The sequence below is a fragment of the Tursiops truncatus genome, chromosome 3 (genome assembly GCF_011762595.2).
Source record: "Tursiops truncatus isolate mTurTru1 chromosome 3, mTurTru1.mat.Y, whole genome shotgun sequence".
NCBI classification, from domain to species: Eukaryota; Metazoa; Chordata; class Mammalia; order Artiodactyla; family Delphinidae; genus Tursiops; species Tursiops truncatus.
In genome coordinates, this window is record NC_047036.1 from 94,762,334 (window position 1) to 94,774,739 (window position 12,406).

At 38.4% G+C, this 12,406-nt stretch overlaps 1 protein-coding gene across 1 annotated transcript in view; it reads left to right on the forward strand.

Annotated features, from left to right (window-relative positions):
• The window catches only part of LVRN (laeverin), an 80,576-nt gene that overhangs the window by 44,184 nt on the left and 23,986 nt on the right, over positions 1-12,406 (forward strand). The window contains exons 7-10 of the mRNA XM_019940860.3: positions 10,017-10,160; positions 11,152-11,217; positions 11,312-11,377; positions 11,797-11,969. Coding sequence (XP_019796419.2) covers positions 10,017-10,160; positions 11,152-11,217; positions 11,312-11,377; positions 11,797-11,969 — 449 coding nt within the window. The remainder of the gene's footprint in view (positions 1-10,016; positions 10,161-11,151; positions 11,218-11,311; positions 11,378-11,796; positions 11,970-12,406) is intronic.

The following is a 12,406-nucleotide window of genomic DNA, read 5'->3' on the forward strand; positions in this document are numbered from 1 at the left end:
GTCTAGTCTGAAGATGAGGATAATGAGGATAATAACAATAATACTGTATTTACCATTCACTGAGTACTTAGGATTTATCTGCCTGGTAGTGTAAGTTCTATACATATATCATCTTACTCAGTCTTCAAAATAATCATATGAGTATAGTTGTTATTTTTTTCTATTTTCTATTGAGGAAACTGAGGCATAGAAGCATTAGGTAAGTTATTCAAGGTCTCACAGTTATTAAAGGTCAGAGATGAGAGTCAGTTCCAGGTTTCTCTAACCGCAAAGCCCATGCCTTTAACCTCTGTGCTCTGCAGAGAAAACACCTGGGAGTGTTCTCGTTCTCAAGGAGTTCATGGTGTGTGTGTATATGTTCATTATATGACTCTTTGCATATACATAAACTTTATACACATACAGTAAATCTCAGTTGTCTTCAATAGTCCTTTCCGTATACTCTATACCTACAAAATTGTTTATATCTCTCTTTTATAAGGTAGCATCTGCACATGCTTAGTGTCATCTATAACTGTTTTTGAAAGCATTTGGTTGTATTCCAAATTAACTCTGTGCTGAGAGTCAATATGGAAAGAAATTGCATTCCCATAAAACAATTAGATTCACCCTGTGTGTCCTTAATTGAATAGCCTATACTATCAATATCAATCAGTTACCTCTTAATGCAACTAAAATGGCTGAGATTACCATATCTGGAAACAGTGATGAAAACATATTACTAATGTTTTTGAAGCTAAGATGGTAAGCTTATCCTCTCTTTTACCATTTAGTTATTTCTTTTTATCATTGATTCTATATTTTTTTGTTTTATTTTATGTGTTTTTATACAGCATATTCTTATTAGTTATCCATTTTATACATATTAGTGTATACATGTCAATCCCAATCTCCCAATTCATCACACCACCACCTCCACCCCTGCCGCTTTCCCCCCAGGGTGTCCATACGTTTGTTCTCTGCATTTCTGTCTCAGTTTCTGCCCTGAAAACCAGTTCATCTGTACCATTTTTCTAGGTTCCACATATATACGTTAATATACGATATTTGTTTTTCTCTTTCTGACTTACTTCACTCCGTATGACAGTCTCTAGATTCATCCACGTCTCTACAAATGACCCAATTTCATTCCTTTTAATGGCTGAGTAATATTCCATTGCATATATGTACCACATCTTCTTTATCCATTCATCTGTCGATGGGCATTTAGGTCGCTTCCATGACCTGGCTATTGTAAAGAGTGCTGCAATGAACATTAGGGTGCATGTGTCTTTTTCAATTGTGGTTTTCTCTGGGTATATGCCCAGTAGTGGGATTGCTGGGTCATATGGAAATTCTATTTTTAGTTTTTTAAGGAACCTCCATACTGTTCTCCATAGTGGCTGTATCAATTTACATTCCCACCAACAGTGCAAGAGGGTTCCCTTTTCTCTACACCCTCTCCATCATTTGTTGTTTGTAGATTTTCTGATTATGCCCATTCTAACTGGTGTGAGGTGGTACCTCATTGTAATTTTTTTTTTTGGCGGTACGTGGGCCTCTCACTGTTGTGGCCTCTCCCATTGCGGAGCACAGGCTCCGGACGCGCAGGCTCAGCGGCCATGGCTCATGGACCTAGCCACTCCGCGGCATGTGGAATCTGCCGGACCAGGGCACGAACCCACGTCCCCTGCATTGGCAGGCGGACTCTCAACAACTGAGCCACCAGGGAAGCTCCTCATTGCAGTTTTGATTTGCATTTCTCTAATAATTAGTGATGTTGAGCAACTTTTCATGTGCTTCTTGGCCATCTGCTATGTCTTCTTTGGAGAAACGTCTATTTAGGTCTTCTGCCCATTTTTGGATTGGGTTGTTTTTTTTTTAATATTGAGCTGCATGAGCTGTTTATATATTTTAGAAATTGATCCTTCGTCCATTGATTCATTTGCAAATATTTTCTCCCATTCTGAAAGCTGTCTTTTCATCTTGTTTGTAGTTTCCTTTGCTGTGCAAAAGCTTTTAAGTTTCAGTAGGTCCCATTTGTTTATTTTTGTTTTTATTTCCATTACTCTAGGAGGTGGATCAAAAAAGATCTTGCTGGAATTTATGTCAAAGAGTGTTATTCCTATGTTTTCCTCTAAGAGTTTTATAGTGTCCAGTCTTAAATTTAAGTCTCTAATCCATTTTAAGTTTATTTTTGTGTATGGTGTTAGGGAGTGTTCTAATTTCATTCTTTTACATGTAGCTGTCCAGTTTTCCCAGCACAACTTATTGAAGAGACTGTCTTTTCTCCACTGTATATACTTGCCTCCTTTGTCACAGGTTAGTTGACCGTAGGTGCGTGGGTTTATCTCTGGGCTTTCTATCCTGTTCCATTGATCTATATCTCTGTTTTTGTGCCAGTACCATATTGTCTTGATGACTGTAGCTTTGTAGTATAGTCTGAAGTCAGGAAGTCTGATTCCTCCAGCTCTGTTTTTTTCCCTCAAGACTGCCTTTGCTATTCGGGACCTTTTGTGTCTCCATAAAAATTTTAAGATTTTTTGTTCTAGTTCTGTAAAAAATGCCATTGGTAATTTGATAGGGATTGCATTGACTCTGCTGATTGCTTTGGGTAGTATAGTCATTTTCACAATATTGATTCTTCCAATCCAGGAACATGGTATATCTCTCCATCTGTTTGTATCATCGTTGATTTCTTTCATCAGTGTCTTATAGTTTTCTGCATACAGGTTTTTCTCTGCCTAGGTAGGTTTATTCCTAGGTGTTTTATTCTTTTTGTTGCAATGGTAATGGGAATGTTTCCTTAATTTCTCTCAGATTTTTCATCATTAGTGTATAGGAATGCAAGAGATTTCTGTGCATTAATTTTGTATCCTGCAACTTTACCAAATTCATTGATTAGCTCTAGTAGTTTTCTGGTGGCATCTTTGGGACTCTCTGTGTATAGTATCATGTCATTTGAAACAGTGACAGTTTTACATCTTCCTTTCCAGTTTGGATTCCTTTTATTTCTTCTTCTTCTCTGATTGCCGTGGCTAGGACTTCCAAAACTATGTTGAATAATAGTGGTGAGAGTGGACATCTTTGTCTTGTTCCTGATCTTAGAGGAAATACTGTCAGTTTTTCACCATTGGGAATGATGTTTGCTGTGGGCTTGTCATATATGGCCTTTATTATGTTGAGGTAGGTTCCCTCTATGCCCACTTTCTGAAGAGTTTTTACCATAAATGGGTGTTGAATTTTTTCAAAAGCTTTTTCTGCATCCATTGAGATGATCATATGGTTTTTATTCTTCAGTTTGTTTATATGGTGTATCACATTGATTGATGTGCGTATATTGAAGAATCCTTGCATCCCTAGGATAAATCCCACTTGATCATGGGGTATGATCCTTTTAATGTGTTGTTGGATTCTGTTTGCTAGTATTTTATTGAGGATTTTTGCATCTATATTCATCAGTGATATTGGTCTGTAATTTTCTTTTTTTGTAGTATCTTTGTCTGGTTTTGGTATCAAGGTGATGGTGGCCTCATAGAATGAGTTTGGGAGTGTTCCTTCCTCTACAATTTTTTGGAAGGGTTTGAGAAGGATGGGTGTTAGCTCTTCTCTAAATGTTTCATAGAATTCACCTGTGAAGCCATCCGGTCCTGGGCTTTTGTTTGTTGGAAGATTTTTAATCACAGTTTCAATTTCATTACTTGTGATTGGTCTGTTCATATTTTCTATTTCTTCCTGGTTCAGTCTTGGAAGGTTATACCTTTCTAAGAATTTATCCATTTCTTCCAGATTGTCCATTTTATTGACATAGAGTTTCTTGTAGTAGTCTCTTTTGGTGCTTTGTATTTCTGAGGTGTCTGTTGTAACTTCTCCTTTTTCATTTCTAACTTTATTGATTTGAGTCCTCTCCCCCTTTTTCTTGATGAGTCTGGCTATGGCTTATCAATTTTGTTTATCTTCTCAAAGAACCAGCTTTTTAGTTTTATTGATCTTTGCTCTTTTTTCTATTTCATTTATTTCTGCTCTGATCTTTATGATTTCTTTCCTTCTACTAACTTTGGGTTTTGTTTGTTCTTCTTTCTCTAGTTCCTTTTAGATGTAAGGTTAGATTGTTTATTTGAGATTTTTCTTGTTAATTGAAGTAGCCTTGTATTGATATAAACTTCCCTCTTAGAACTGCTTTTGCTGCATCCTATAGGTTTTGGGTCATCGTGTTTCCATTGTCATTTGTTTCTAGGTATTTTTTGATTTCCTCTTTGATTTCTTCAGTGATCTCTTGGTTATTAAGTAATGTATTTTTTAGCCTCCATGTGTTTTTATTTTTTACAGATTTTTTCCTGTAATTGATATCTAGTCTCATAGTATTGTGGTCGGAAAAGAAACTTGATATGATTTCAATTTCTTAAATTTACCAAGGCTTGATTTGTGACCCAAGATGTGATGTATCCTGTAGAATGTTCCATTAAAGTGTTATCTGCTCTTTTTGGATGGAATGTCCTATAAATATGAATTAAATCTACCTGGTCTATTGTCACTTAAAACTTGTGTTTCCTTAGTAATTTTCTGTTTGGATGATCTGTCCATTGGTGTAAGTGAGGTGTTAAAGTCCCCCACTATTATTGTGTTACTGTCAATTTCCTCTTTTATAGCTTTTAGCAGTTGCCTTATGTATTTAGGTGCTCCTATTTTGGGAGCATATATATTTATAATTGTTACATCTTATTCTTGGATTGATCCCTTGATCATTACGTAGTGTCCTTCCTTGTCTCTTGTAACATCTTTATTTTGAAGTCTATTTTATCTGATATGAATATTGCTACTCCAGCTCTCATTTGATTTCCATTTGCATGGAATATCTTTTTGCATCCCCTCACTTTCAGTCTGTATGTGTCCCTAGGTCTGAAGTGGATCTCTGTAGACAGCATATATATGGGTCTTGTTTTTGTATCCATTCAGCAAGCCTGTGGCCTTTGGTTGGAGCATTTAATCCATTCACGTTTAAGGTAATTATTGATATGTATGTTCCTATTACCATTTTCTTAATTGTTTTGGGTTTGTTTTTCTAGGTCCTTTTCTTGTCTTGTGTTTCCCACTTAGAGAAGTTCCTTTAGCATTTGTTTTACAGCTGCTTTGGTGGTGCTTAATTCTCTTAGTTTTTGCTTTTCTGTAAAACTTTTGATTTCTCCATTGAATCTGAATGAGATCCTTGCTGGGTAGAGTAATTTTGGTTGTAGGTTCTTCCCTTTCATCACTTTAAATGTGTCATGCCACTCCCTTCTGGCTTGTAGAGTTTCTACTGAGAAATCAGCTGTTAACCTTATGGGAGTTCCCTTGTATGGTATTTGTCATTTTTCCCTTGCTGCTTTCAATAGTTTTTCTTTGTCTTTAGTTTTTACCAATTTGATTACTATGTGTCTCGGTGTGTTTTTCCTTGGGTTTATCCTGTATGGGACTCTCTGCACTTCCTGGACTTGGGTGGCTATTTCCTTTCCCATGTTAGGGAAGTTTGGGACTATAATCTCTTCAAATATTTTCTTGGGTCCTTTCTGTCTCTCTTCTCCTTCTGGGACCCCTATAATGTGAATGTTGTTATGTTTAATGTTGTCCCAGAGGTCTGTTAGGCTGTCTTCATTTCTTTTTATTCTTTTTTCTTTATTCTGTTCTGCAGCAGTGAGTTCCACCATTCTGTCTTCCAGGTCACTTATCCGTTCTTCTGCCTCAGTTATTCTGTTGAATATTGATTCTTTCCAGTGTATTTTTCATTTCAGTTATTGTATTGTTCATCTCTGTTTGTTTGTTCTTTAATCCTTCTAGGTCTTCATTAAACATTTCTTGCATCTTCTCCATCCTTGCCTCCATTCTTTTTCTGAGGTCCTAGATCATCTTCACTCTCATTATTCTGAATTCTTTTTCTGGAAGGTTGCCTATCTCCACTTTATTTAGTTGTTTTTCTGGGGTTTTATCTTGTTCCTTCATCTGGTACATAGCTCTCTGCCTTTTCATCTTGTCTCTCTTTCTGTGACTGTGTTTTTCATTCCACATGCTGCAGGATTGTAGTTCTTCTTGCTTCTGCTGTCTGCCCTCAGGTGGATGAGGCTATCTAAGAGGCTTGAGCAAGTTTCCTGATGGGAGGGACTGGTGGTGGGTAGAGCTGGCTGTTGCTCTGGTGGGCAGAGCTCAGCAAAACTTTAATCAGCTTGTCTGCTGATGGGTCAGGCTGGGTTCTCTCCCTGTTGGTTGTTTGGCCTGAGGCAACCCAATACTGCAGCCTACCCAGCTTTTTGGTGGGGCTGATGGCGGACTCTGGGAGGGCTCACACCAAGGAGTATTTCTCAGAATCTCTGTCACCAGTGTCCTTGGCCTCACGGTAAAACACAGCCACCCCCCGCCTCTGCAGGAGACCCTCCAACACTAGCAGGTAGGTCTGGTTCAGTCTCCTATGGGGTCACAGCTCCTTCCCCTGGGTCCCGGTGCACACACTACTTTGTGTGTGCCTTCCAAGAGTGGAGTCTCTGTTTCCCCCAGTCCTGTCAAAGTCCTGCAATCAAATTCTGGTAGGCTTCAAAGTCTGATTCTCTAGGAATTCCTCCTCCCGTTGCTGGACCCCCAGGTTGGGAAGCCTTACATGGGGCTCAGAACCTTCACTCCAGTGTGTGGACTTCTGTGGTATAAGTGTTCTCCAGTTTGTGAGTCACCCACCCAGTAGTTATGGGATTTGATTTTATTGTGATTGCGCCCCTCCTACCATCTCATTGTGGCTTCTCCTTTGTCTTTGGATGTGGGGTATCTTTTTTGGTGAGTTCCTGTGTCTTTCTGTCGATGATTGTTCAGCAGTTAGTTGTGATTCTGGTGCTCTTGCAAGAGGGAGTGAGAGCACATCCTTCTACTCTGCCATCTTGAACCAATGTGCCCTTATCATTGATTCTTAATCACTCTTTTCTGAGTGTACATTTCTCAATCCCATGTTGAGATGAGTGAAATATAACCCTTGCCAGAGGAGTGTCAGATCCTGGAGCTTGAGAAAATTGCCATGAGCTTTGTTTTTTAAAAGCTTAAGGCCCTGTTTCAATGATCTTTGAGAGATCAAATCTTTGGCTTCCTTTTAATCTAGTCATTAGACTGAAATTGAGTAAAGAGCATCACAGAACCATATGCAGATACAGATTTCCATTTTTTCTAACTGGTCTAATTTCAGCTGAAAATTATTAAAGTACGAGATGAATGGGTCATGGTCAAGGATTCAGAACATTCCAATTGGTTTCTTGATCTCTGAAGTTCCAGCTCTGACATTGCTACTCACTGATGTTTTTCCGTCCTTCTTCTGCCTGGTCTAAGGAAGCAGCAGTCTCGGTGGAGGGGAAAGGGCACATGAGGGCCTTGCAGCCTGTCAGATCTCGCTATGCTTTTATGATCACTGTAAGCTGAGGCAAGTAGCTGAACATTTCTGAGCTTTCATTCCTCATCTGTAAAATAAGTTTTATACAGTCATTCAATAGGTTATTGAGTATCTAACAGGCACTGTTGTGACAGCCACCATTTTACTAAGCACTCATTATGTGCTTATAGAGTATTGTGTACATTATCTGACTCAAGCCTCCAAACAACTCTGAAGAAATAATAATAATAATATAATCACAGTAGTGGTTAACCCTTATTGAGCATACTCTACTTGCCAGTCACAGTGCTAAAAATTTTATGTAAATTAATTTAGACCTGATAATAATCCAGTGAGGACAGTGTTGCTTCCTGCATTTTCGGAGGTGAAACTGAGTTTCAGAGTGATGAAGTTTGTTGCCTTTTATGAGTCACACAACTCCTAAGAGGCTGCGGTAGGATTCAAATCCAGGCAGCTCACTCCAGAGCCTGTGCTTTTAACCACATTGATATTCCACACAAATTTATTATCATAAATACTGTTATATTTCTTAAGATAATAGTAGATTTAATAGAAACAGGTTTTGTTCTCTGGGATCTCACAGCTTGCAGGAAGAAAGTAATGGTGAGTGTCTAGAATTGCTTTATCCAATCACTGTATGCAGTAGCTAGATAATGTTTTTTAAAATGCTGGTATCACTTTTTACATAGAGTTTCCCTTCAGGGGTGGAACAGGCTGGGATGAGCATCACCTTATGGGAGGCCCAGAGTAGAAAAACCTGAGGGATGTTGAGGAAGAGGTGTTTGTCTCATTAGTCACAGTTATCTTGTGTGATTCTGATGAAACCAAGAAGATTATGTAAAACCTTATACCAGGCAGGCAGAAGAGAGACAGACAATCCATTCTGAGAGAGAAAACCCCCACAAAATATGGAAAATGCTATATGTACAAAAATGTTCATTAATACATTTTTTATAACTGCAAACAAAACAAAACAAAACTTGAAGCAACTTAAATGCCTAACTAATAGGGAAATGGTTGTCAACTATGGTCCATCGACGTTATGGGGTATTTTGCAGCTGTGTATTTATTTATTTTAATGTTTTGCTTTTGCAAAAGTTATATCTGCAGTACTTTGAAAAGAAGAAAATCATCTGTGATTTGACCACCCTGTGATAACCATGATTAAGATTTGGTTTATTTCTTTCCAAGTTATGTTTATTTCACTTACAATGCAGTGGCCATTATTAGGAATAGTTACAAAGATAAGACAGCAAAATTTCTCAATGAATACTATAATAAGTAAATAAAAAAGGTTGTTTTTACAAATATGAGAATAAATAGACAGGAAAAGAAATTGGAAAGAGCTGGACTAACAACATTCTAATGGGAGTTATGTAGGGTGTGGGCTTATGGGTGTTTTTTATTTTTGCTATTTTCTTCATTGTGTTATGGGTCAATAGTGCACACTCTCAAGAGCTCTTGGGTGTTAAATTAGTAAAATCTATACTTAATGAATAAGGTCAGACTTAGGCAGATGTCTCCTCTAAATCCTTGCTTCTCAGAGTGTGATTCTCAAACTAGCAACATCAGCATCACCTGGTAGTTTATTAGAAATACAGTCCCCAGCCCAGACCAACTGTTAGAATATGAGTTTGACAAAATCCCCAGGGGATCCTTATTGACATTAAAGTTTCCACATGCATTGCTCTAAATGACAGGCTTTCTCATTTGGGGAAGAGCGGAGTTTGATGATAGCTTAACCAAAGTATTAATAAATCTAAACATAATGTGCTAATAGGAGAGGGTTGATTGGAACATTGGCAAATGGAAGTGGGGCAGCATTTGAAAATTTATCTGACACTGTTGAGAGGTTAGAGAGTCAACTTGGGGACCCCGGCAAGAGTCACTAGGGAGCTGAGACTTCATGGAGATCACCAAGTGCTCGCCCGGCTCTCCAGGGTATGAGTGAGCTGTCCCTGTAGCTTCTCCACTGCCCTTTGTTTGGCTCTGTCTTCCCAGGTACCTCTTGACTATTCTTTGGTTTTCCTTCTAGCTTTCCTTCAGAAAGAAATGGCCCTTGTCATGTGTCTGAGAGAGATCTAGTCTTTTGGAGAGTTCTGTACTTATTAAAATATAAATAATTGCCATCTCTTAATGCATGAGTATCCAATCTGTGGATTTATTTCTAATAACTCATATTACATCAGCATCATTGTGAATTTGTAAATCTGGCATGCTTTTGGTTGATAAATGTCCCTGTAACAGAGGCTGATAAATTTTAAGGGATTGCTAATAAGATTACCAACAAAATTCTAGAGGGTTGAAACCACCTAGAGATGCTGTTACCTGGAGGACCTGTCTGGGTGGCCAGGAACCTCCTTAGGGGAATGTAGATGTCTCTCTTGGAAACCACATTAACTTTTGTGATTGATTTTTTTTAATTGAAATACAAATGGATACCAAATGGGAAGGAAAGTATCCTAGAGTTTTGTTATTCAAGGAATCCTAACTTATTTGGCCCATTGTAGCCCAAAGAGTACTTCTCAATTATTGATTTTTCCCTTCTTCAGTGTTAGTTTTTGAAAGTATTTTAGGAACGTTGAACTTTGTGTTTCTGTGACACCTCAGAAGTTAACGTGGCTCAATGTTTTCCTTTTAGAATGAGATCTTTTTTTCTAACATTTTACATGGTGTCCTCAGAGAAGATCACGCCCTGGTATCTAGAGCCGTCTCCATGAAGGTGGAAAATTTCACAGAAACCAATGAAATAAACGAGCTCTTTGACCTATTTACTTACAACAAGGTAAAATCAGTTACACATTTACATTTGTTCTGCACTCTTGGAGAAAGCTACATAAAATGGATTCTAAGGGTCCTAGACTAACGTGCTACTACACAACTTTGGTACAAAAACCTTAATATTATTCAATAGATGGATTTCAGAAAACGTGGTTAAATCAGTTCTTATCTAGTAAATATTAATCAACTACAATAGGTGCTCAGTATCATCTACCTTTATTAATATAGACTTAGCTTGCTACTTTTAAGGTGAACCCTTCTGCTTGGTAGACATTTGTTCTTGTATCGACTGAAAGAACACACAACATAAAAGTTGTGAGTTAAGTTTTATTCAGGAATCTTACTGAGGACTATAGCCCAGGAGACAGCCTCTCAGAGTGCTCTGAGAAACTACTCCGAAGTGGTAAGGGAGGGGCCAGGATATATCTGAACTTTTTTTGCTGGGAAAAACATGCAGTCAAGCATAAAAAGATTACTGCTAATCACAAGGAACAGACATCTCAAGTTAATAATTTTAGTGCTTTTCTGTATATGGAAAAATGTAAGAATCTGGGGTCATTGAAATTTTTCCTTACATATGCATCTTAACTATCTAGGGGCCAGGATACTCAAAGCACAGAATGCTTCCTGTTTTTCTCCATCCTGAATTCCCCCCAGGGTGCACTCTCAGTGGGCATCTGCAGTGGCTAATGGCTGATCCTTGTAGAACTGGAATGGCAGGCAACCATTTTTCTTTACACTTGCCGTATGAGTATCTCAGTTTAAAAACTTTACTGCACCCTGAACTCTATATGTAGGACATTTTCTCATCTTTTACCTATTAATTAGTGACAGTCTCCTATTTTATTAGCACATTTGGGGATAACTCAGACATTCAACTAAAGTGCACAATGCAATCAGAAGCACAGCCCAGAATCTTGCTTATCAGAATGGAATGCGTCAATATTTAGATTACCGAATTTTGTTTAAATAATGGACAGCTTCTTATGTCTTAGGGAGCGTCTCTGGCCCGGATGCTTTCTAGTTTCTTGAATGAGAAAATATTTATCAGCGCACTTAAGGTGAGTTTACAAAATTGTTGTTACCTGGAAAACAGTAAACATAAATTGCTTTGGCATGTTATTTATCTTAACCTTAACTTTTCTATTTTGACAGTCATACTTGGAGACATTTTCTTACTCAAATGCTGAGCAAGATGATCTATGGAGGCATTTTCAAATGGTAATTCTCTCACTTCCTGCCATGTTTTTGCTGAGTTGTTTTGTAAGATTGGGAGGCCATGTGTGTATGGTGATGACACAGGAAAACCATCTTTCCTTGTTTGTGACACTCCTTTAAGTCAGGGGTTGCTTCTTTAGTCTTCACCACTATATTCCCAATGCCCAGAAGAGAGCCTGCATATGTTAGATCCATAAAAAATGTGGTCAGTAAATGAATGAATGAATGAATGAATGCACTAAGGAACCATTCATATACAGAGAGTTGAACAGAATTAAATTTGGTCCAGAATATCACCCACTGGGAATTACTGTACTATATGAATGAGGAAGGGAATAGCTATGTAGTTTCTTTTAGGAGATTGCTACCTCAAAAGATTTTGATGATAAATATCTGCTTTTGTGATGATTTTTTTAAAACAGGCCATAGATGACCAGAGTAAAATTCTTTTGCCAGCAACAGTAAAAAGCATCATGGACAGTTGGACACACCAGAGTGGTTTTCCAGTTATCACCTTAAATGTATCTACTGGTGTCATGAAACAGGAGCCATTTTATCTTGGAAAGGTTAAAAATCAGACCCTTCTAACCCACAAGTAGGTAGATTTACTCCTCTGTCTTCACCTTCCTTGGGATTGAGCTGTGATCAAATGGAAACCAGCCTGTGGGTGAGGAAGCATAACCCCTACTGGATACACACCCGTCCATGGGGTGATTCTGGGATGGTGACTGAGTGTTCCATGCAGGATGTCGCTGGTGTGCTAGGATGGGGCAGAGCCCCTCATGTGCTGAGCAAGGCCAGAGACCTGCATTTAGGGATTCAAGCAGTGCCCCTCCCCTGGGATATAGGGCCACACCCATGACCAAAGCTTTGGGTGTTATGCATTCTCTTCTGTCCTTTAGACAGAGGTCATGAATTAGTCGGAATTCTGTGTGAAAGGCAGTAAAATAGAGCCTGAAATGCCTCCTGTTAGTTAAGAAGAAAGGGGATCCTGTTGCAATGTTGTCTTCCCTTCCCTAGAAATGGAACTGA